The sequence below is a fragment of the Vipera berus genome, assembly GCF_964194415.1.
Source record: "Vipera berus genome assembly, chromosome: 6".
Taxonomy (NCBI): Eukaryota; Metazoa; Chordata; class Lepidosauria; order Squamata; family Viperidae; genus Vipera; species Vipera berus.
In genome coordinates, this window is record NC_138208.1 from 52,651,724 (window position 1) to 52,677,902 (window position 26,179).

Sequence of the window (26,179 nt, forward strand, 5' to 3'; positions counted from 1 at the left end):
GCTGGCTCTTCGGCTTTGAAACGGAGATGAGCACCGGCCCCTAGAGTTGGAAACGACTAGCACGCATGTGCGGGGGAACCTTTACCGTTACCTTTTTATGATTTAAAGTGAGATTTATTTTCCTCATAAATCTTAAAACTAGAGAAAGAGAACCCAGTTGAACAAACCAGTCAAAAATATCCTACTGAAAAGTTCAAAATATTCACAAACTATTTGTGAGCCATGGTATTTTTTTTTTAAATTTACTTCTCTTTTTTCCTTTTCTTTTATTTCCTGGCTAAAGCTGTAATGCAATTGAACTGCTAGCCCTTTGGAAGAACTGAACTGCAATACTCTAGATCTCTTTAATTATTCAAAACTGTTGCAAAATACTATGATGTTCCAATTTATTATTATTTTTCTAGGAAAAATATTCAGAACCATATTCTTTTCTGATACATTATGTTAATAAGTATTTTCCTATGAAAACTCAGTTTACAATACTTGTATTGCACTTCAAATGGTATTCTTTTGAATATGCCACAGCAAACAAACAGAAATGGTATTTTAGCTATTATATTTCTTTCTGACTGTAAAAATAATTTATTAGTCTATACCCAGCTCCATTCTGGGAAAGTGTCTTTTGTTATAGGAAGTATTATACATACATCTTTCTATTTTTGTATAATCCAGGTAGACTTATTTAAGCAGTTATTTCAGATATCTTGATATAGCAGAAATGCATGTGACTGTGATTGTTATATCATGGTGATATATAATCTTTTGATACTGTTTTTCCTGTTTAACCTGTTATAGATATGCTTTGATAAAAGAAAATAATATTTCTGCATCAAATAACCATTTCACAATAAATACTGTGAATCTAAAACCCAGAAAGGTGAATGCCCTCTTATAAACTTGATGATGTGCTTCAAAAACTCTTATCAGATAACTGTTAATAACTTAAGCAGAAACTTTTGAATAAATAGTAATCACTCATATGCTTTCTCAATTCAGTTTCAAAAATTATCCAAACAATTGTAGATACCCCATTTTTTTTATTCTAGCTTGCCTCTTCTATTAATGATCCACTTTTATTAACAATTGCCATTAAGTTCTTAATTTTAGGCAAGAAAAACTTCTAGAAACCAATAATTTCCTAGCTCTCCTTCAATTCCTTTTTTTTAAAAAAAGAAAAGAACAATTATGTCTCAGCAGGTTGGAATGTCCAATATCAAAGATGTTGGACTCCAAAACTGATTGAAGTACTGGGCCACCAGGACAAAAAGAAAAAATGAATAGCATTTCTATTTCCCAATATTTGTTTAGTTTAGAGACAGACAGACAGACAGAGAGAGACAGACATACAGACATAGAGATACTGTATTTTGAAATCCCACCTAATAAAGCAAATATAAAGGTAAAGGTTCCCCCGTACATGCGTGCTAGTCGTTTCCGACTCTAGGGGCCGGTGCTCATCTCCGTTTCAAAGCCGAAGAGCCAGCGCTTGTCCGAGGACGTCTCCGTGGTCATGTGGCCGGCATGACTAGACACCAAAGGCGCACAGAACGCTGTTACCTTCCCACCGGAGTGGTCCCTATTTTTCTACTTGCATTTTTACGTGCTTTCAAAATGCTAGGTGGCCAGAAGCTGGGACGAGTAACAGGCGCTCACTCTGCTACGCGGCACTCAGGATTCGACCCGCCAAACTGCCGACCTTCTGATCGACAAGCTCAGCGTCCTAACCCACTGAGCCACCGTGTCCCTTCCAAAAGCAAATATATCCACTCCTAATTTAATGAAAAACTTCTGTTCCAATTATTTGGTTGTTAAGCAAAATATACTGCACAGTCTCTCTTTGAGGGAGATGGGCAGTACAGAAAAGTGAAAAATAAACAAACACATAACTGAAGGAAAGCCACTGTGAGAATTGCTGGTTGCTACCTCATTCAGATTAAGTTCTCATATAGCTACACCAATATTGCTTTCACTTTGGCAAGTGTTGTCAGATGAACAAAATGTATGCATTGGTCAGAAAATATTTTTTTATATTACCATAATATTTGCGAACGGTCGCTAACTGAGGTAGTTGCTAAATTAGGAGCAGCTATAGCTTTAATATGCATACATTCCAACTGTGACTTTTTTTTGGACAAAAATGCAATTTTCAAAGTGGGATATATTGCTACTAGACACTACTATTGTATGAAGACAAACTAAGCAATATTGTGGAAGCATGCTAATTCTTTTTTACCCTCAATTCCTTTGTGTGCTTGTCAACAATTTGCTGAACATTCATATATGCCTCCTTTTGTGATGCTACAGAAATTATCTGTTGCTCTGCAGCTGCTGTCATTTCTGCTCGGAGTTCCAGAAGTGCCTTGCTCAAAGCCTAAAAATATTGTTAAAAAGAATAAGCTCTGCAAATATGAAAATTAACTGTCATTGTATTTGTAAAGGTAAATAAACCCAGAATTTAACTTTCTATAGAACTGGACATGCAACCTTTTCTGCCTGAGGTGTTTGAGTGACTACTTGGAATAAACCCAAAAAGTAATAGATAGGGTTACAGAAAATTTTATTTTATTTATATGTAATATTATACATATACATATACATGTTTTCGCGGGTGTTTGTATGTAGATCTTTGGTCATTCGGGTTTTTCCCCACGTAGAATTGGAGGTATCAGGGCAACGTTTCGACAAAATCTCATCCGTCATCCTCAGGCTAGTGGCTTCAGCCTGATGACAGATGAGATTTCGTCGAAACGTTGCCCTGATACCTCCAATTCTACGTGGGGAAAAACCCGAATGACCAAAGATCTACATACATATACATACATATATATTAACAAACTAAGCGAAAACTGGGATGGAATAAGAAAAACTAAAACAGTATACAAAACTAAAATTATATATATATATATATATATAGTTTTTATATACATACATACACACACACACACACACACACACATATCTGTATCTGTATATAAAAATTTGGATTCCTAACAAAGAATTAAAGGGAGACTGGTATAGCTATTTCAAGCTGCTTTGCTCTCATCAGCCAGCCACACCCTTCTGAGATTCGAACCTGGGCTGCTTGCACGTTAGGCAGCTGTGTTGACCTCTAGGCCACAGGCTCTTTCTCACTTTGTCAGCTGTATCAGGGAGGGAAGAGACCAGGGGAGGAGATGAAAAAAATACTCAAGATATATATAGCATCTGAATTTTGATCACATGATCATGGGGATGCTGCAAAGGTAGCAACTGTGGAAAACGATCATAAATTACTTTTTCAGTGCTGTTGTAACTTTGAATGGTCACTAAATGAACTGTTGTAAATTAAGGACTATCTATCTATCCATCCATCCATCCATCCATCCATCCATCCATCCATCCATCCATCTATCTATCTATCTACCTACCTACCTACCTATCCATATACACAAATATATACATACACACACACATACATACATACATTCCTTCCCTCCCTCCCCCTCTGTGCCCCGGAAGTGTGAATGAAGGGAGCAGAAAGAGCTTGGAGCAAAGAGGGGAGGGGCAGGAAGTGTGAATGAACACTTTCTGCTCTGTACTTTCCCCCCTGCCACCTTCACTCCAAGCTCTCTCTGGTGTTCCCTCCAGGCTCTCTCTCCCCCATTCACTCCAAGCTCTGCCGTTCCCTCCAGGCTCTTTCTCCTCTGTGCATTCTCACATTCTCCCGTTCACTCCAAACTCTCTCTTCCGTTCCCTCCAGGCTCTCTCTCCTCTGTGGATTTGCACATTCCCCCATTCGCTCCAAGCTCTCTCTGCCGTTCCCTCAAGGGTCTCTCTTCTCCGTGCATTCACACATTTATTCCCCCATTTGCTCCAAGCTTTGCCGTTCCCTCCAGGCTCTTTCTCCTCTGTACATTCGCACATTCCCCTGTTCACTCCAAGCTCTCTCTTCCGTTCCCTCCAAGCTCTCTCTCCTCTGTGCATTCGCATATTCCTCCATTCGCTCAAAGCTCTCTTCCTTTCCCTCCAGACTCTCTCCTCCATGCATTCGCACATTCCCCCGTTCGCTCCAAGCTCTCTCTTCCGTTCCCTCCAGGCTCTCTCTCCTCCGTGCATTCACACATTCCCCCGTTCACTCCAAGCTCTGCCTTTCCCTCCAAGCTCTTTCTCCTCTGTGCATTTGTACATTCCCCCGTTCGCTCCAAGCTCTCCCTGCCATTCCCTCCAGGCTCTTTCTCCTATGGGGGGAGGGTGAGCACTGGGCCACAGAGCCCGGATGGCCAGCAGGAACGAGGGGAAGCCGGGATGTCTCCTTGCCGCCACCCGGTGGCCATCCAGGGGTTCCAGGCAAGGCCCACAGCACAGTGAGTAGCTGCCTGCCATAGCAGGGGAAGGGAAGATTGCCCAAAGCCGCCGCTGTTCCCCCCCACCCGCCACACGGATCTCCTTTCCCCCACCACCATTTCCTCCCCTTGCACGAATCGCCATGCCACCACTGCTGTTCCCACCGCAGGGATCTCCTTGCCGCTGCCACCACTTCTTTCTCCCACACAGATCGCCATGCCACCGCCATTTTATCACCCCCACCCCCTGCACGGATCGCCCTGCCTTCCTTCCCGAGCTCGAATCCACAGCCATGGGGCAATTTTGCAGCACCCCAGCGGCCTGATCCAAGCTCCAGAGGCTTGTAAAAGGCCTCTGCTGCCTGGATTGGCCATGGGGATCCCCAAAAAATTGCTCTGCAGGCTTACCTGGACTCACGGCTGGCAGCTGCCTCCACCATCCAGCCCTGATCTGCCCAGTTCTTGCATCTGCTCTGACTCAAGATTGCAGAGAAAGAGAGCGCAGGTGCACGTGGAGAAGCGGAGGGGAGGAGCCTGGCCCTGCCTCCTTCCAGGGTGATGGCGCGCGTGCCCACAGGGATGGCTCCGCGTCCACATAGGTTCGCCACCCCGGCTTATAAAATGGTTTTGTCTGTCTTTGTATAATATACCGGTACTTAATCAAAAAGCTTGTTAACGATTGCACCCTTCCTCTCCCAAATTCACAATTGCAAAAAAATGTGAAATAATCATACTTACCTTTTGTTGCTTCTCTTTTAAAGCTAGCTGATTCTTTAGTCGCTCCACTAGATTCTTCATTGTAGTTGTTGGAGACCTGTTATTTGCTTCTCTTTGCATCTCCAACTCACTTTTTACATTCAGTAGTTCTTGTCCCATTTTTGACAACAAACTCCTTAATTCTTCTATTTCATTTTGTAGTTTTTTAACTCTATCTTGATGCTTCTCCTCAAGCCTAGTGCAACAAAATAATATATAAAACTGAATTGCATTATTAAACTGAGCAACACCAGGTAGACTAAGAAATAATCAAATATTATTCAATGCAACACAAGACTCCATTATAAATCAAGGCAATCAGTCAAGATTTTCTAAAAACTAACCATGCAGTGTAGACTTACTGGGCCCTGATGTTATCAAACTCCTTGATTTTTACTGCAGTTATCTGCTTTTGCTTCTGTAAGTCAGATGATGTTTTCTTTAATTTGCTGAGGAGGGAATTAAGGGAGCTGTCCTGTTCTGCTATAGTTTGTTCCAGTTCTGCCAGTCGAATTAAATGTTTACTTGCTGGAACAGCTAAAGAAGGCTTTTGAATCAACTCCTGCAGAACAAATATATTGAAATAAATCTTTCTGTACTCATTTATTTCATTTTAACATCAAAAATCAAAAATCAAAGTTTCTTGCCAATACATTTGTAAGAAGAGGTTAAGTTAGCTCGTATGATTCTCAATTCAGAATATATACATCAGTCAAAATTAGGAACTTTCAAAGTCACAAGAATTTCAATAGATTTAAATATTCTCCTTAAAGATATCATTAGGATGATATAATTTTCTTCAGATCACAGATTTTACTCCTGTTACTAAAGAAACAAACGCAAAATGCAAAGAAATGATATTTTTAATATAGATACCTATAGTTTAAATATAGATAGTCCTCAACTTAAGGCTGCAATCAAACCAAAAATTTATGCTGCTAAGTGAGAAATTTGTTAAGTGAGTTTTGCCCCATTTTATGGCTCTTCCTTCCATATTTCTTAAGTGAAGCACTGCAGTTGTTAAATTAGTACACAGTTGTTAAGTGACTGGATTCCTCACTGACTTTGCTGGTCAGAAGGTAGCAAACGTGATCCCAACACTCTGCAACCATCATAAATATGAGTCAGTTGTCAAGCATCCAAATGTAAATCACATGACCATGTGTATGCTGAAAGGGTCATAAATGTGAAAAATGGTCATAAGTCACTTTTTTCAATGCTGTTGTAACTTTAAACAGTTACTAAGCGAACTGTTGTAATTTGAGGACTACCTGTACAGGTTATTGTTGTTTATTTATTTATTTATTTATTTATTTATTTATTTGTTCTTATATACCGCCCTTCTCCCGAGGGACCCGGGGCGGTGTACAGAGTAAGGTAGGTATACAGATTGAACAATAGTGAAAAACAATAGTAAAAACAACTGAGACCCCAAGAGCTATCAGGCCAGGCCGGACTGCTGGAACAGGTAAGTTTTTAAATCGCGCCGGAAGGTGCGGAGGTCGGGGGCCATCCGGATTTCGGTAGGCAAGCAGTTCCAGAGGGCTGGCGCACCCACTGAGAATGCCCTCCCCCTGGGGGTCACTAGCCGACATTCCTTGAGCGGTGGCACCCTGAGGAGGCCCTCTCTGTGGGAGCGCACAGGACGGAGGGGTGTTGACGTTGGCAGAAGGTGCTCCCGTAGGTAGTCCGGACCCATGCCATGTAGGGCTTTGTATGTCATTGTTAGCACCTTGAATTTCACTCGGAAGGCAACCGGAAGCCAGTGCAGCTCACGGAGGAGAGGTGTGATATGGGAGTATCGGGAGGCCCCCAAAAGTGTCCGTGCAGCTGCACTTTGCACCAGTTGAAGCTTCCGAGTGGCTCTCAAGGGCAGCCCCATGTAGAGAGCGTTACAGTAGTCTAGGCGAGAGGTCACAAGTGCATGGGTGACTGTACGTAAGGCATCCAGGTCCAGATAAGGTCGTAGTTGGCGCACTAGTCGAACCCGGGAGAAGGCCCCCTTGGTCACAGCTCCTATGTGATCTTCCAGGGATAGCTGCGAGTCTAGGAGGACACCCAGGTTGCGGGCCCTATCAACAGGGGGTAATAACTCATCCCCGATGTTAAGGGATGGAATGATCTGAGTATCCTGGCTTGCCGGTACGTACAGCCATTCAGTCTTGTCCGGGTTGAGTTGAAGCCTGTTCCTCCCCATCCATTCCCGGACCGCTTTCAGGCAGCGGGACATCACGTCGAGGGCATCACTGATACTGTTTGGAGTTGAGATGAAAAGCTGGGTGTCATCAGCATACTGATGGTACCCTACTCCAAAACCATGAATGATCTCACCCAGCGGTTTCATGTAGATGTTGAACAGGAGAGGCGAGAGGACCGACCCCTGAGGGACTCCGCAAACGAGAGGCCTCGGGGTCGACCTCTGTCCCCCTGCCAGCACCGACTGCGAGCGACCCTGGAGAAAGGAGGAGAACCACCGCAGAACCGTGCCTCCCACTCCCAGTCCCCTGAGGCGCCACAGCAAGATACCATGGTCGATGGTATCGAAAGCCGCCGAAAGGTCTAATAAGACTAGGACAGAGGAATGGCCCCTGTCCCGGGCTCTCCAGAGATCATTCATCAGAGCGACCAATGCCGTCTCCGTGCTGTAGCCCGGCCTGAAGCCCGATTGGCACGGGTCTAGATAAACTGCTTCATCCAGGACCTGAGGAAGCTGATGCGCCACCACGCTCTCAACAACCTTCGCAAGGAAGCGAAGGTTGGAGACTGGACGAAAGTTATTCAATGAGGTTGGGTCCAAGGTGGGCTTCTTGAGGAGAGGTCTCACCACCGCCTCCTTCAAGGCGGTGGGGAAGTGACCCTCACTCAGAGAAGCAGAGATGACCGCCAGAAACCAGCCTCGTGTCCCCTCTCGAGCTGCATAAGCCAGCCAGGAAGGGCACGGGTCCAGTAAGCATGTGGAGGAGCTCAACCTCCTCATAATCCTGTCCACTTCCTTCGGAGTCACAGGATCAAATTCCTCCCAGATGACGTCGACAAGACTGTCCATGTCCTGTTCCTCCAACTCTGCCCAGTTGGAGTCCAGGCCGGTTCGAATCCGAGCGATTTTATCCAACAGATATTGACCGAATTCCTCGGCTCGACCCTGTAAGGGTTCCTCTCTCACCTCTTGGTTCAGTAGGGAGCGAGTCACTCTGAACAAGGCAGCCGGGCGATTATCTGCGGACGCGATGAGGGTGGAAAAGTAGTTGGATTTCGCCACCCTTATCGCTGCGAGATAAGGCCTGGTGAGGATTCTTAGTCGCAATCGGTCGGATTCGGATCGACTGGATCTCCAACGGCTCTCTAGGCCCCGTCTCCGACGCTTCATCTCCCGGAGCTCCGTGGTGAACCATGGGGCTCGCTGGGATCTGCGCCGGGTCAGGGGCCGCAGGGGTACAACTCGGTCCAGAGGCTCCGTGGCTGCCCTTTCCCAGGCTTCCACTAAGGCGTCCGCCGAACTGTGAGCAGGGAGTGCATGTGGGTTCCCAAGCGCTGCCTGGAACCTATCAGGGTCCATTAGGCGCCTAGGGCGGTACCATCTGGTTGGCACCGTGCACCCACGGCGGGGGGTGGCAAAGGGGAAGTCTAGCTGTAGGAGGTGATGGTCGGTCCATGACAGGGGCGTAACGGTCGTGGCGCCCCCACCGATATCATCACGCCACCGTCCAGACAAGAAGATCAAGTCGGGGGTGTGGCCTCCCTCATGAGTCGGTCCAGAAATTATTTGCGACAGGTCCATGGCCGCCATGGAAGCCATGAACTCCCGAGCTAGTTCGGACGATCCTCCCAGGGATGGTAGGTTAAAGTCGCCCAAGACCATGAGTTTTGGGAATTCAACCATCAACCCTGAGAGGACATCGAGTAGCTCGGGCAGGGCTGCCGCTGCACGATTAGGTGGTAGGTACGCCAGCAGCAGGCCCAACTGCGCCCCTGGGCCGTATCTCAGAAGGAGAGACTCACACCCGGCTATCTGAGGGACGGTGGTCTCTCGCGGGCTAAGGGTCTCCCTGATGATTACTGCCACTCCTCCGCCCCTCCCATGGGCCCGAGGCTGGTGCAGCACCTGGAAACCTGGCGGGCAGAGGTCAACCAGAGGGACACCACCCTCTGGGCCCAGCCAGGTTTCCGTGATGCAAGCCAGGTCCGCGTGCTCACTCTCCACTAGGTCACGAACAAGGTGAGCCTTGTTAGCTACGGACCTGGCATTTAGGTAGACCAGCCTGAGCATAGGAGGCTGCACACCTTCGCTCCCGGGTCCTCGGGGGAAGTACAGAGGGTCGGAGCGTCCATTTCTATTTATTTCCTCACATGAATTGCTCCAAATCAAAAGTTAATAGTGTCAACTCTACCTGTTAGTTCCATCAATAGCTAGCCTAATAATAATAACAATAATAATGTGCAACTATGACAAAAAAATAGGATCAATGGTGATAGGCGCCTTGGGCTAATCCCAATACAACTGAAGCACCGCTTGAACACCACTGGCATTGATAAAATCAGCATGTGTCAATTGCAAAAGGCAGTTTTATCTGAATACCTGCAGGTATCCTGCAGCGATACCTTGAACACCAAGAAACAATATCACTTCATCCCAGGTGGACAAAAATGCCAAACCCACTCAACTTCTGGTTGACTGCACAAAATTTTCCCATTTTACCTTTATGTCATAAGCATTTAGTTTAGAATCAAATGAAACTTATTATACTTACTAAAGCTGTTTGCTTGAATTTATTAAAGGAACTGTCAACATGTACATCCAATTTCTGATGCAGAACTCTGAGGTCCTCTTCATGTTTCTTTGCAATTTCTTCTTGTTCCTAAGTAATACATTTATATTTCTTATAATAGACTCTACTGATAATTTGCACTATTTATCTAAGTAATGAAAACAGATTTTATATACATACATATATGCACACACACACACATATATACATACACACATATATTCATTCATTCAATTCATTCAGTGATTTAGACTCATTTTTTTTCTGCAGGCTTATTCCTACTCAAATACTAAATCAGATTTATTATGAAATACAAAGAAACCCAAACTAACTCTCCACATTTTTCATTTTCCAAATAAGATTATGTATAACTCTAATATGTGACCTACTTATGTTTCTTTTTTCTTCTTCACCCCTACTAACCTGTTAGTTTCATTTCTTTGTATGCCTATCTAGGAGTGTTTTTCATGATGCACAAAATATTTTTTAAAAACCCTGAAATAATAGGAAAATGCCAAATGCAAGTATTGGTATACTAAGTTTTTTTTTTCCAAGCCTAACCACAATTCCCATTATGAAACCTAAATATTCCACCTTCATTTTTATTTAAGTGTTCTAAATTGTAATACCTCTCGTGCTTTGGCCAAAAGGTGTTGATACTTTTTCAGAATTTCTTCTTTCTGATTTAATCTAGCTTGCATATTTGCAATGGTCTGGTGTGCAATTTTCAGAGCATGAGGGTGGGTATAATCATCAATTTGATCTAGCTGTGCTACCAATTTCTCTCTCTCGGATGATGCTGGCAATTGTAGTCTTAGTTCATTTATGACTTTGTCTCGTGACAAGATGTTTTGCTCTGCTTTCCACAAAGCAGCTTCTTTTTCTTTTAGCTTCTGAAACCAAAAAAAAAATATCATATTATTGAAAAAATAATTATAAAAAGAACTTTCAGCAATACATACATTTTACATGACATTTCAATCAATTATATTTTTATTGTGATATAATCAGACTTAAATCTAAACTGTGTGCAGATTTATTATTTTTTTAAAGTCTTTGTAACTTTCTTCAAATTAAAACTACCAGGCGAAGAGCAGGGAAGCAGATTTATGGTGGTGTGGGTAAAAGTGGGGTGGTAATGATAGTGGAGGCAACTCAGAATTTTCTAGATAGTCACTCTGGAAATAGAAAATATAAAAAATAATTACAGGACATAATAAGAGCTAGCTGGTAAAGTTTTTGCTAGGAATATTTAATTTTACTTTTGCTGAACATTTTATTGTGCTTAGATCCTGTAATTAAAAATGCCAGTAGTAATACATTTATTTTGTATTTAGTCATCATAGATAAAAAGGCACATTAATTTATCAACTAATGTTGATGTTAAACTATCATAAAATAGTTTAAGCCCATATATTAAGGCTTAAATGCTCAGAATTTGATCATCCTACTAGCTAAAGGTAATCACAAAAATTAAAATGCTTTTATCAAGAAATTAAGTTAATATATTTATGCTGACATTTCATTAACAATATTTTATATTTTTCCATTTTTACTTAGGAAAACCTGAGAATTTCTGGTCCCAGTTAAAACTCCCAGGTTTCCAGCCATATACTATTGAAGTAATAAAGTATTGTTAATTATTTGTGAAAAGTAATTAAAAACACTCTCAGTTCCTCAATTCGCTTGAATAGTGATAATTTTCTCCCTCTCTCTTGGTCTGATAACATCATTAAAAGCAGAGGATTCAATTAGGTGAGTAGTTCTATTACCTCTTCTACAGATTTACAGGTGACCTGCATTTCCAGAATTGATCGACTTTGCTCTCTAACTGTTTTAAGAGCTTGCTCAAGCTGATGTGGAAGAGGCAAGCTAGTATCTGGAACCGTACCTGCAGTTTCATTAAACTGTAAAAGAGAGAAATAAATGGAAGATAAAGAAAGCAGCCCCACCTCAAATATGGGTCTATTATATGGCATTAAATCAATGTAATTACCTTCTGAGCTGTACTTAATATGTCCTGTTTCTGACTATCGTATATATCCAGCTGATGCTCTAATTCTACTTCTCTCTTATCCCAGGCCATCTGTCGCTCCTCATGGAACTACAATGAGATCAGAATTATACATGAAGAATGACCTCTAGGAATGACACCGCTAGAGTACAGTGATACAAATAAACTTACATGAAAAAAATGTTTTTATGAAAGATTAAAAACAGTAACATTCATAAGAATATATTAATTTTTTTAAGAAAAAAAATTGACAATGGTATTTTTTTTGTACCTTGCCCTGCTGAACAATTTCTTCTTCCAAATGATTGATTGTCTGTTCATATTCAGAGAGGATATTTTTAAAATATTTAATCTCCTCATTTTTCCTGGATAATTCACGATTTAGCTTCAGTTCTTGGAGACGAAGTTCTTCAATTTTCACATGCCACTCAATTACCTGATAATTTATAATACGTCAAATCTCAACAGTAATTTAATTAATTCCAGTAAAGTAGCAAAATAGTCAAGAATTGAACAACTGTTATAGCTTTTCAGAAAGGAATTAAAGGCTTTGAAATGGAATTCTTGATGTAACTATACAAAGTTTAGTGTACATCTAATAATCTTCTGGCCCTAACTAACAAGATGACTTTATAAAATAAATATAAATCACTGTGCACCACTAAGAAGGATACAAAGCCACTCCAACAGGCATGGGTGATGAGAATAATATCCAGATCTGGCATATGCAGCATTACATATAAAAACTTTCAACTTAAAACTGAATATCTAACCTTTTGGGCTCCTCTTGCATCTTTTAAAGTGGCTACTAGTTCTTCTATTCCTTTTAATTTCATCTCCAACTCCATTGCTCTGTTCTCTGCATTTCGACGTTCCTGCTGAGCTTGTTGGATATCTTCCATAGTTTTAAGTTTGTCATTCTGCAGTTGAATCATAGTCTTGGAGAACTTCTCCTGTTGAGCCAGGGGCAAAGCACCACTAAATTGCCTCCGTAACGACTGAACAGTTTGGCGTAAATGTTTGACTCTATTTCTCCCTTCAAGTCTTGCATAATATAATGCTTGCTGTTTGTCATCCAGTTTCTGCTCTAAGCGCATGTTAGCGATCTCTGTCTTCTGAAGTTTTGATGTTGCAGCTGCCAACTTAGTTATAGCTGTAGCCTCACTAACCTGAAGGGCCACAATATGCTGATGTAATTTTGCAATAAGAGTTTTTTCATCTGATTCTACCTAAAATCCAATACAATAAAAATAAATTAAATGTGTTTAAAAGAACATTACTAAGAAGAGCATTAAAAACTATGCCGGTATCAGAAATCATACCTGATAGTCCAAAATCTGCATCCTAAGTGATTCTACTTCTTTATCTCTCAATTGTTGCCGATTCTCCAGTGCAGTAACTTGTGTCTTAGCTATATCAGAAAGCTCCCTTAACCTTATGGCAGAAATAAAAGATACTGTAAGAGTTGTCAAGATCAGAAAAAAGGCCTAAAATTGGATTATTAAAATAACAATATACCAGTATCAACTATTCTTTCTGCTCATAAATAAATGGCTCTCAGAACCAGAACAGAAAAAGCTATAAGAGTTCAACCTTGAATGTATTATGTAAATAGTTTGATTCCTTCAGTTTGCAATAACTGATTTTCTTTTATATTAAATTAAAAATTAATAAAATGAATGAGAATATTTTCTAAAGAGACACACGAAAGCTTCCTTTATAATAATCCCCAAGCGTCCTAAGTTTGTAAAAGAGTTTGGGAATAAAAAGCTAACTTACCAAAAACCTGTCTTATTTTTTTTCCATTAAAAAGATCTTGTGACATACATATATAGGAAAAAGATGATCTGCTTGGTAAATATCAGCACACTCCCTCTTTTTTCAGCAAAGGGATGCAGTTTAAAACTTACTTTGATACCTCAATCTTGAGTTCAGTTTCACTTTTCTCTAGCTCCATTATTCGAAGTTTATCCACCTCATTTATTCCTTTACTCACACTGTTTGACAGTTCATCTCGCAAAGACTGTTCTACCTTCTGTGCTTCAAGGTTGATTTTTGTAAGCTAAGAAAGATCAAATTGAAATGAATTTTACTGAGATAATACAAAACAATATCTAAACATACATCTGGACAAATTGTATCATGTACCGGTATATTTTTATGACATTCCTAAACATGAAGAATAAGACTTAAAACATAGACATCTGACTAAGGCTTAGGATTTAAATCTTACTTTGTTTTCCAGTTGCATCTGTAAACTCCTTCTGACTTACTAAACTAGAAGGAAACTCACTTCAAAACTATATCAATTGTATATTTCACTCAATGTATGGGATATTTGCCCAAAAGTCTAGGACCAGTGTTTTAATTTCATTACATTGAAGATGAATATATTTCAAAGCATACTGTTTTACAACTGCCTATCTAATTAAGGAATTATGTATGAAATCTTCAAATTCTCTCTACAAATACTGAAATAAAGATCTAATAAAGTGAGTATTGTCTAGGCTAAATGTAATACTACTAACACAAGAGGTGAGAAGACATATAATGTATATATTTAATCTGATAGCTGTTTATATTGTTAGAATTTGGGATATTAGATTACAGCATAAGACATTTCACCTTGAAATACATGCAGGAGTTTGATTTTTATATCAAATGTAGCAAGCAGTATCGTAAAAATAATTTATATAATAAATGTAATATGACCTAACCTAACCTAACCTAACCTAAAACATAACATAACATAATATATTAAATATAATGTGTAATGTTACTGTTTGTTTTACAAGGGCCATCGCGATCACAGCTAATGGATCATCCAATCCATTATCCAAAAGGCAGGAATGAATGGCAGAAATCTGAAGCAGCAATGAGATCCACTTAGATTCCAAAAGCAAAACTCACTTACAGTACAGTCATTTGCCTATTTACTTGAAATACAGCTCACTGAATCAATGAAAGCTACTCACAGGTAAATATGTACCTTACTGCACCTTTTATATCAGTATAGATCTTGAGCATGTACATTTATTTATTTATTTATTTATTGATGGGATTTATATCCCGCCCTATCTCCCGAAGGACTCAGGGCGGCTAACAACAAAACATATAATAAGTACAGAAATCAAGATAAAAATAAAATTGAAATCATCTGTGCAATAAATTAAAATTAAAGATTAAAAAATAAATTAAAAATTCTAAATATAATTAATTAAAATGCCTGTCAGTCCAGGTCAGCCTGATGGAACAGGAGTGTTTTGAGGCCGCGGCGAAAGGATTGGAGGTTTTGGGCCATCCGAAGCTCAGGGGGGAGCTGATTCCATAGGGCTGGCGCTCCCACAGAGAAGGCCCTCCCCCTGGGGGTCGCCAACCGACATTGCCTAGCTGACGGTACCCTGAGGAGGCCTTCTCTGTGTGAGCGTACTGGACGATGGGAATTTGTTCCCGGCAGCATATGGTCCTGCAAGTATCCCGGGCCTAAGCCATGTAGGGCTTTAAAGGTAAGTACCAGCACCTTAAATCTCACCCGGAGGGCAACTGGTAGCCAATGCAGCTCACACAGGAGGGGTGTAATATGGGAGTATCAGGGTGCTCCCATCACAACCCGTGCAGCTGCATTCTGCACCAGCTGAAGCCTCCGGGTGGTCTTCAAGGGCAGCCCCATGTAGAGAGCATTACAGTAATCTATACGGGAGGTAACGAGTGCGTGGGTGACTGTACGTAGGGCATCTCGGTCCAAAAAGGGGCGCAATTGGTACATAAGACGAATCTGTGCAAATGCCCCCCTAGCCACGACTCCAATATGATCTTCAAAACTGAGTCGTGAATCTAGGAGGACACCCAGATTGCGTGCTCTATCAATGGGAGGTAACATCTCTCCTCCTATAGTCAGAGATGGAACCTCTTGGATTAAACGAGATGACGGTATGTACAGCCACTCAGTCTTGGCCGGGTTGAGTCGAAGCCTGTTTTCTCCCATCCAAATCTGTACCGCTTCCAGGCAACGGGACATCACATCGAGGGCATCACTGGGTTGGTTCGGGGTGGAGATGAATAGCTGGGTATCATCAGCATATTGATGATATTTCACCCCGAAGCCACGGATGATCTCTCCCAGCGGCTCCCTGTTTTAATCAATATCCCCTAAAAGCCTCTATCACCATGATTTTTTTAAAAAACCAACAAGTTAACTCAATGACAGATAATTACAAACAAAACAACAATCTATAATTGTATGAAACACTTTATGCAAGCTATGTAAATGAAGATTAATAACCACCTCAGCAAATTTTGTTTCTAGTTCAAAGTTACGTTCTTCTGCTTGTTTTAATGTATTTCGTAGGTTTTCATACATTCTCTGACAATGCTCTGCTCTCTGTCGTTCATTTAGTTCCTTCATTTCAAGCATAGTAATTTTCTTAGAAATAGAAACAATCTCACTGTTGGTTATGGCCTTTGTAGCTTTGTCTGTAGTACTGTCTCCTAATAACAATAATAATATCATCATGTACAATAAAATGCTACTCACATGCACTACATATTTTGAATAGAAATGAAATATAATAACAGTGAGGAGCAATATATTAAATTTTCCAAAATCTTTATTCTTTTAATGTAAAAGAAAGCAGGAATATGACTCAAGTGACCTAACCATAATGTTGTTCAATTATAGCAGATTAATAATTTGTGGATGATCTAATCCCATTTGTGAGTTTGAGATACCTCATTTTTCACTGAAGTCAGAAGAAACCAACTTTCCCAAACAGGACAAGGCACCTAACATATGTTAACATTCTAATACAGGAGAAAAGAAACAGATATATCTAAAGACTATGTTCTTTTTTCAACTCAATACATGGATGTAATTAAGAATTTTACTCTTGCCAAACTTAGAATGTGAAATTGGTATACCATCACTTCCCAAGTAAAAAGAAAAAATATACAAACTTGTCAATTTGTTAGTTTTACAGAAAAAGAGTAAAATGCATTACCGTATTTTTTTACCCTATATGCTTACCAAGTTTTGCTGTTTGTTCCCAGGCTTGTTCAATTGTATGAAGTTTCTCTTTTGTAATTTCTAGTTCCTTATTTAAAGACTCTATCTGATTTTTCAAAGATGTGTTCTCATGCTATGAAAGCAAATGTAAAGACACCTTATTTTTCTAATTTGAATGTAATTATAGTACTGATTTTTCTATGTTGGTCTGACTGAAATATACTTTGACTTTAACAGCAGTTTCATGGGGCCACTCCATAAAGATCCCTCTAATTCTTGTTGATAATGAAGCATCCAACTGGATGCTTGAAAAGTAAATGAAGGGATGAAGGGAACAATATAAAGTTTGTTCAAAGTAATATAATATAAATAATATTACCTCTAGGTGTTTCACATTGTTTGTTCTTTGAACAAGCAAGTTATCTTTTTGAAGCATATCCCTGTATTTAGCAGTTAACTCATTATATTGTTTATTAGCCATTTCAAGATCATTTAGAGGTACGCTGTCATCCAATGCTTTTTGCAATGCTGCTATCTTGAAAGTTGCCATTTCCTAAATTGAAAAAGAGAAAATGTTTTTTTAAAATATAAAAGCTTAAATACTGATTTCAGGAGAATGTTGTCAATGGTCCCAAGGAAATTATTCGAAATTATTTATTTCAAGAAATATATCGTAGGAGTGGTAGAGCTTGGGAGTGGAGTCAAAAGAAGAATCAGCCTAGAGTTTCTATGTTGCCACAAGCTGACTAAGTCCAAACCTTCATGAAAGCCAGCTGGCTGACTTTGGGCCAGACACTCTCTCAGTCCAACTCACCTCACAGGGTTGTTATTGTGAGGAAAACAGAAGGAGGAAGGTGCTATTTGTAAAAATAATAAATACAAATACAAATAAATAAATCCTAATCTAGTGCCAAAATAGTGCCGACCATTAGTCAACTACGTTCTTGTGCATAGGCATGAGCAATAAATCAATTTAATTGGAACTTAACATTTGGCCCTTGTCTTTTGCGCACATTAATCTAGTCAATGGATTGCAATGAAACCATCAGAATGGCATCTGACCTGCAGGCCAGTACAGCAGCTGACCTAGTGACTTCGGATGCTGTTCTATGCCACCAGGATGGTTTGGAAACCAAGATATGCAGTATGTCAGCCAAGATGCATAATATGTCAACTATGATGCTCCAACTGAGCCAACAAATGCAAAATTTACCTCAATTTCCACCTACACCAGGGGACAATTTATGTGTAATTGAACCATACAGTGTGATGAACAAACTTGGATAAAGTAACACATACTTTGAACCTTTGCAAAGATCCAATCTTCTCTCGAACCGTCACCTCCACTGATATCATCTCAGTCTTCATTTTCTCATTTTCCTTGCGAAGATGCCTTTCCATTTCAAGTAATGTTGCGTATTTTCTTGTCATTGATCTTTCATTGACTCTCAGAACAGTTATTTTTCTACTATAATCCGCAAATAGTTGTTTAGTATCATCACTATCCTTTTCAAGTGCATCTAATAAATCCTGTGGGAAGTTTCCAGTATTATAGACATTGTAGTCAACATTTGATAAGCATTTTACTCATGAATAATTAACGTTCTGCATATTTATTTATTTATTTATTTATTTATTTATTTATTTATTTATTTATTTATTTATTTGATTTGTATACCGCCCTTCTCCCTAAGGACTCAGGGCGGTGAACAGTGACATAAATGTCAAAATGCACAAATACAGAAAATTGAAAATAAATTAAGCCCTACTGCCCAAATGTAGAAGATAAATTAAAACCACAATTAAAATTAAACCCCTCAGACCAGACCGGATTGCTTAAATAGATATGTTTTTAGATCGCGTCGGAAGGAGCGAAGGTCGGGAGCCATCCGGAGCTCAACCGGTAAATGGTTCCATAGGTCAGGCTTTATTCAAGCTTTATTCATACCATTAATCTACTCCACCTTCCTTCAGACCCAAGTATTTTCCAAAAGAATCTATTCAGAGAACTAAGTACATTAACAGCTAGGAAAACAGCTTTTCCTCTCTATTCCTCTTTGTGTGATAAAGTATGGGGAAAAGTAAAAACCTCAGCAAATCAAAGATCCCTTGCTAATACTGTAGGAAGAAAACTAATTAAATGATATTCTTAGGATTATAGTTAACATTTTCTCTGTTTGCATGTAAAGTAAAATTTACTACATCCAAATAAAAATAATCTCCTTACAGTATATTCCTTTATTTTTGCATCATCTTCCTCCTTTTGATACTCCAATCTTTTCTTTTCCTGTAGTATTTTCTCATTAGCAACTTGCCAGTGTTCTCTTTCACTAAAAAAGAGAGAAGCTTTTAAATAAATGCATGCATACTTAAAGCAATTTCTTTTTTTATCAACCTGTAAAATACATTTTTAACAAGTTAGGTGGATGCCTAGGTTTTAAAGCTTAGATTAAAAAGTTATGAACAATTTTTTGTTCAACAGTCTTAGACAGAAAAAAGCTAAGATTGTCATGATTTCAGAATGTTCCTTTTTGACACAATAGTATCAGTTTTAAAATTTGTAATTTAGCAATATGAACCTATAAAGGAGTAAAAACTATTAATAAGCTGAGTTGAATTTACGTCATAGGCCAGCTCAAAAAACCTATCAGACAAAATTCTCACTTCTTTCATTAAGGAAGATATTTTGACTTTCTAATCAAAAGAAGCAGAAGGAAAAATCACTATACCTTTGATATTCTTTATACAGCAAGCCTTGTTGATGGCGGATAACTGCAAATTTTCTCTTATATTCTTCTACTGCCTCTTCTAATTTTTTGAAGAGCTGTTCTTTATTTTCAAATTCCTAATAATACACTTAAATTAAAAATATGATACCTCTCTACTTCAATTTCAATGTTACTGTTTTCTTGAAGTTAATGAAGTTAGTGAATTAATGGTTCACAACAATGCATTTAATTGTATAAGCATCTGCTAACAAAAAGTCCTATGCTCATTTTATGTAGGCATGCTATTTTGTGTTTGTGTGTAATATACATAAAAATTTATATGTATTATATAATAAGCATTCATACTTGTCTATAACTAGTTTTTAGGAAAAAATATTAATTGAAAAGCTACTAAGTTTAACTCTCATGAATGAAGAAACCCTATGTGCATGTTCTTCCTGAGCTTTTGTTTCTGTATATGGGAAAAAAATCTGACAGGTTGGACATATAGAAATAAATATGCTATTTAGTTTATTTACCTGCAAAAGGTGTATTAAATATTCATTCTGGGAATTAATTATGTTCACACTAGAAGGAGACATCCCTTCTGGAAGATTTAGTGATTTAAATACTATGCTGCCACCTTCTGATTTTTTCAACATATCAATTTCATTTTCTAGATTTACAATCTGAAAAATAAACATTAGAAAATAACAATGCAGGGGGGAAAATCTCAGAAGTCTTTGAAGTTTTATCTACCCCATCTCACTAAAACTACTGGAAAATTCCATAGCTATAAATTGAAAACCTTCCCTGGAACTCCATAGTACCAAATCACACTATATGTAAAGCATCATATATTTTAACAGCTTTCAAACAAGTCCAACAGAAGAGCACATGGAACATCACTAGTCACAACAGATATAATTCAGTAATGCAGCCCACAGACAAACAAACAACATTCAACAAAGCAATTCCATTAAAAACAACTTGCAACACAAATAACTCTGACTGGGATCCCACTTAACTTTTTTCCAGTAGTAGCAGAGATAATTTTGAAAGCCAAGGTAACATACATACTTTTATATTTGCTTTAGCTAGCTGGTTAGAAAAGTTTACTGCTTCTTTCCGAGATTCCCTCAATTCATTGCGCAATTCTTCATTTCGGCCTGTCAGCTGGTCCACTTGGGCCTTCAAATGCAAGCTAGCATCAAAAACTCCTTCTGCATTCTTTAATTCAATTGCCTGTCACCAATCAGATCATCACAAAAATAAGTATTTTCAATTAAATTATGGAAAATTTTCAGTTTCCCCCAAATAATAGAAATCTATTAGTTATCCAAGTACTCCACAGCTTCTGTTAATATATGTATGTATATATCTATGTACACACGTATGTGTGTGTGAGTGCGTGCGCGTATGAGAGATAAAGAACTAGTGCTCTCCAAAAGTTTGGGACTATGATTCCTATCATCTGTAACTATAACAAGTGACCTTACTGGATTCATAGATTAAAATAATGCTAAATAAGGCCAGGGTACCTACAGAACTGCTTTCGTCCCATTACACTGACCTCTCCCACCTGGTCAGGCAAGGAAGGTATGCTATGTAACCTGTCAGTTAAAGAATTCTGACTGGCGGGATCTAAAAATAGAGCCTTTTCTGACATTGTCCCTGTCCTGTGGAATATTCTCTCCCCAGAAGTGAGGCAGGTCCCCACTCTCCTGGCCTTCCAAAAAGGAGTTCAAACATGGTTCTGCATCCTTGCATAGGAAGCCCAAAGGAGTATGCAGCCTTGGGGCTGGATAATGCCCTGAGAGCCCGCTCTTTGCCTTCTCAATTGATTTTTAACAGGTCTTAATTATTTTTGCTTCCTCCAAAAAAATAATTCTAATATTTAATATTAGAATTAATATTCTAATATTAATTATAGTATTTTAATTTTTTAGAGATTTTTATATTTTATTGTACCCTGGTCAGGATCCCTTTTTAAGCAAGATGAGTGGTTCAGAAATGCAAATAAATAAATAAATAATAAAATATCTGAAACCTATCTAATAACTTCATCCTAATATATTGTAATTTTTAATGCTTTATAGCTTAATAGAGCTTAATTTAAAATCTTGAAGAATGATTTCTATGATGAAATAAAACATATCACCAAAGTGCAATGAATAAAAAACATATCACATATGAAATCAGACACCAACACTATTCTAAAATTCTTTTAGAAAAAAATTCTAAAGAATGAGGAAAACAAAAGGAATCAATCTATGTGCAAACTGCAATACTAGGCATTACCATTTACAAAAGATTTTCAAGAAAATTAAAAGGGAAAAAACATTCACTAGAAATTTTTCTTTTTTCTTCAAGATAAAATATGGCTATCTGGCAGGTAATTGATTTTGGTCCCTTATGCAAGCCTTCATCTTTGTCTCTATCTCACCCCAAGCCATTATTTTGTATTTATCTTTACTAGCAAAACAGCTACAAACAGCTTAGTAAAATTCAGTCCACTTATCTCTGCCTTTAGAGCATATGAAACATTTTGTATAGTTGTATGAATACAGAGGTAGAGCAGCATGGTATTAATATTGCTGATCAGGGTTATAGGCAAATTCATGAAAGACTGCTGATGCACACCTCACTTCCATAACCCTTATAATACATAATTTACAATGCAAAGTATGGTCAGTATATTTTTGCAGAATGGACTGCAACACTCTCAGCAACTGCCTACTACCTCTTTTTTTTTAGTCTCTTCTGATAAGGGTAAAACCATTTGGCTCCTGCAGATAGATCCTAATCCCAAACATTTCACTTTAGACATGAAAAGATGGTACATGCCTTCTAAGTGACCTTAGAGGAGAATCTCATATTTATGAATTCTGTCAGAAGGTTGTAAACCAGAGGTCTTCAAACTTGACCCTTTTATGACTTGTGGACTTTAACTCCCAGAATTCCTCAGCCAGCATGCCTGTAAATCACCTGCAAACACTTACAGGGATTTGTTGCTATAGTTTGTTTCAAATTCTGTAAAACTTTCAATTATATTCAGCAAGAGGCATAACTGATATATTTTCCTATTTTATGTGCTATTTTTAATAACATGAAATCCATTGAATAATAAGAGAGATTCAACTAAGCTAAATAATTAAAATAAAACAAGAGACTCACGTTTACTAACCGCTCCAGACTAGGAATCATAAGAGCATTTTCTCCATCTTTCACACCTGGATCCTTTTGCATATCCTTTATCGCTTGTAAAATTTCTTTCATGCCTTGTTGAAGGTGCTTGTTTTCTTGTACTAACTCTTTCACTACAATTACAATGCATATTGTTCACATCTGGACACCATGGGGGAAAAAATTCACATTCATATGCATTTTTAATGCTTGAAACAGCGACTTGACTCCTTAGCGCCACTTAGTTGTACTATTCTATATTGGTATTTGAAATTCATAAACAAGTTTCAGTTAGTCCAGAAAGCAACAGCTCAATTGTTGGCAGCTGTGAGGGAAATTTGGGTGCAACATTTGATTAGGGGTCTGGAGGCTCACAAATTTTGTTTCTCTGTGGTGATGCAGATATTATGGAATTCCCTGCTTCCTGAACATGATTAGTTTTAGTAAAGTTTTAGAAAATTATTAAACATACAACTGATTGGTTTATAGATAACACAATTTAGTTCTATTTTGTTTGATTGCTTTATGATTTTATCTGTGATTTCATTTTAGGGTTGTTTACTACTTAATGTTATGCACTGAGGATATTTCTCATGGCAAAAAGTCCCTTATGGCAGAGTTTGCCATCCTCTAGTAGTTTATGCAAAGGTTTGCAAGATTTAAAACAGAGATGAAGTTTAATTTTGGTTGATCCACTAACTGTTGCACAGTTTACATGTAGTTACATTTCTTATGGGAACTATAAATCTTTTAGATATTTTTTATTAAAATTACAATTTCAACTTTCCTAGTTTTCAACTTTACCAATCAACTATTATTTTGGCATTTATTTCTCTATTGACAGTAAGTGAGCAAACCTCAAATCTACTATGGGGACGATTAGAAAGCTATATTCATCTAATATTAAGGCAAAAGCTTGACTCCCCTTTTAGCCATAATTCTATTATACTATCAACAATAAAATTTGCAAGACATATTTTGAAAACATTGAGAAGGAAGTAGAATCCTGACCCTTATTCATGCAATTAACTTACATTTTGGGATAACCCAGCTTACTGTTATTGAAAAAAGGAAAGTGGGTTATATGTAACACTTTTAGATTGCCAATATTCACTTTTTGCCTGTGAAGTGTCGCTATTAATATAATGAAAATATTGATCAATATTATTCAGAAAACTGAGCAATTTTCAGTATGTATTTTTCATTTTTTATTTTAATGCATTTTTTTTACTTTAGACGAAAGAAATTTAAAAAATTAAAAATTCAGCTTACAATTGGATTTCAATTTCATTATTACAATCCTGTTTTGTTCCAAATCTTTTTCTCGTTCATTTAATTCTTTGGCAAGGTAGTCATTCTGTCAACAAAAATGACATAAGCATAAAAGAACAGAATTCCATTTTAAAAAGCTGGATTAGTTAATAAACTAAGTAGTTTAAGAATAGTAGTTAAAACATACATGTCATACATTTTCAACAATGTATATGATACAGAATATTTGAATATACGAATGACAGTCAAATGCTACAGGCAAGGCAGTAATTACAGTCACAAAATATGAAATAATTTAATACTTATGCTACAAAACACAGATTTTTATATTATATTTGGAACCTTGAACTACCTCAAATTTCTGGCTCCTGCATCTGTCAAGCTCTAGCTCTGCATTTTTATTCAGTGTGTTCTTGGCAAACAAGTCTCTTAATATCTGCTCATTCTGAAGAATAAGTAATAATTAGTGCATCATTATCTATGTTTTAGCATCAAAAAGCTTTAATATTACCTATGACTTGTCAACCTATGGTTGCCTATCAAGTAATTACTAAAGTTTCTAGACCAGACATGTCAAACTCATGGCATCACATATCATGTGACATATCGGAGTCTTTTCCCCATTGCCGGCAATGGGGTGGGTGCGGTTTCCTCATGATACATCCAGCCCATGGGCTGACAGTTTGACACCCCTGTTCTAGACGATCAATAGTTGTCAAGCTCCTTAATTGTAGGGCACAAGCAAGGAACAAAGAATTCGAGATTTGGCCGCAAACTATTAAAAATCAAGATAGAAACTCCTTACTTTTTCTGTATTAATGAGGTTATGAAGGCAGGACCTATTTGAATCTCTTTTTCTCAAAATGTTTACACGATAGAGTAAGAGGTTTGCTGGATAAGTCTAAAAGACTGTCCCATCTATAGATAATGTTATATATCCCCCTTTCTTTCTTAAAGGTAAAGGTAAAGGTTCCCCCGCACATGCGTGCTAGTCGTTTCCGACTCTAGGGGCCGGTGCTCATCTCCGTTTCATAGCCGAAGAGCCAGCGTTTGTCCGAGGACGTCTCCGTGGTCATGTGGCCAGCATGACTAGACGCCAAAGGCGCACGGAACGCTGTTACCTTCCCACCGTAGTGGTCCCTATTTTTCTACTTGCATTTTTACGTGCTTTCGAACTGCTAGGTGGGCAGAAGCTGGGACGAGTAACAGGCGCTCACTCTGTTCCGCGGCACTCGGGATTCGACCCGCCAAACTGCCGACTTTCTGATCGACAAGCTCAGCGTCCTAACCCACTGAGCCACCGCGTCCCTCCTGAGCCACTTTCTTAGCACAATCTTATTACAGCGTCATTATAATTCTGCTATGAAAATAGGGAAATGCTCATCTGTCCAGTTAAGACCACTCAGGCAATGACAATTCATTCAAAGAAATAGTACTGTGAGGTAATAACCTAAAAATATATGAGGAAGGTGTCTCACCTCTGACCTAAGGAACATTATTTCACTTCTCAGCTGTCTTATGAGATTTTCAACTCGATCTATCTGATAAGCCTTCAATGACTGACCACAATCAAATTCTCCTTCCAAGAGCTCTACCGGCCACGATTCTGAAAAATATAGGTCTTTGCCGGTGTCCTTCAAATCTGTTCTCAAATCCATCAATTTTATTTCAGAATTGTCTTCCTCATTTTTTAACAGGATTTCCTGCACTATATAGGATGACATAGGTTTCCTGAGCAGAGAAGAATCCAAGAATAGTTTCTGTACAGAGCACAACGGCATTTGGGCTTGACAAGAAGCTTCTGTTTTCTTCATCTCCCTTTCCTCTCTTTGTATATGCTTTTTATCATCCTTTTCAGTTCTCTCCAGCACAGAAATGAAACTGGACAATCTACGCTGTTCAAATTCTTATTGCTGACTGAATATAAAGCTGTCCCTAGAATTTCTGTGGATGTTTGCTCTAGTGAACTGCAAAGCTCCTCTACTGTAAAAGCCTTAGAACTATCACTGTTATCTTCCACTTGTACCTATGGAGCAAGTTGAGAATGAGAAAAGAAACCTTTTTCACTTTTTCAGACAGACTTGGAAAAACTCACTTTAATTCCACAGATCTTTCAGAAAATCAAATAATTATTTCATCCTAAAGAATGCTTT

General features: G+C 38.6%; 1 protein-coding gene across 1 annotated transcript in view; it reads right to left on the bottom strand.

Moving 5' to 3' along the window:
- CEP290 (centrosomal protein 290) overlaps positions 1-26,179 on the bottom strand; it is a 63,680-nt gene that overhangs the window by 15,891 nt on the left and 21,610 nt on the right. The window contains exons 17-40 of the mRNA XM_081330627.1: positions 25,921-26,052; positions 25,505-25,786; positions 24,379-24,471; positions 24,027-24,111; positions 22,746-22,888; positions 20,649-20,813; positions 20,108-20,257; positions 19,590-19,705; positions 19,088-19,190; positions 18,160-18,390; positions 17,240-17,413; positions 16,882-16,993; positions 16,144-16,346; positions 13,769-13,920; positions 13,181-13,292; positions 12,632-13,087; positions 12,130-12,294; positions 11,841-11,948; positions 11,617-11,751; positions 10,474-10,737; positions 9,827-9,934; positions 5,441-5,640; positions 5,061-5,274; positions 2,234-2,371 (exon numbers count right to left, since the gene is read on the bottom strand). Coding sequence (XP_081186753.1) covers positions 2,234-2,371; positions 5,061-5,274; positions 5,441-5,640; positions 9,827-9,934; positions 10,474-10,737; positions 11,617-11,751; positions 11,841-11,948; positions 12,130-12,294; positions 12,632-13,087; positions 13,181-13,292; positions 13,769-13,920; positions 16,144-16,346; positions 16,882-16,993; positions 17,240-17,413; positions 18,160-18,390; positions 19,088-19,190; positions 19,590-19,705; positions 20,108-20,257; positions 20,649-20,813; positions 22,746-22,888; positions 24,027-24,111; positions 24,379-24,471; positions 25,505-25,786; positions 25,921-26,052 — 4,041 coding nt within the window. The remainder of the gene's footprint in view (positions 1-2,233; positions 2,372-5,060; positions 5,275-5,440; positions 5,641-9,826; positions 9,935-10,473; positions 10,738-11,616; positions 11,752-11,840; positions 11,949-12,129; positions 12,295-12,631; positions 13,088-13,180; positions 13,293-13,768; positions 13,921-16,143; positions 16,347-16,881; positions 16,994-17,239; positions 17,414-18,159; positions 18,391-19,087; positions 19,191-19,589; positions 19,706-20,107; positions 20,258-20,648; positions 20,814-22,745; positions 22,889-24,026; positions 24,112-24,378; positions 24,472-25,504; positions 25,787-25,920; positions 26,053-26,179) is intronic.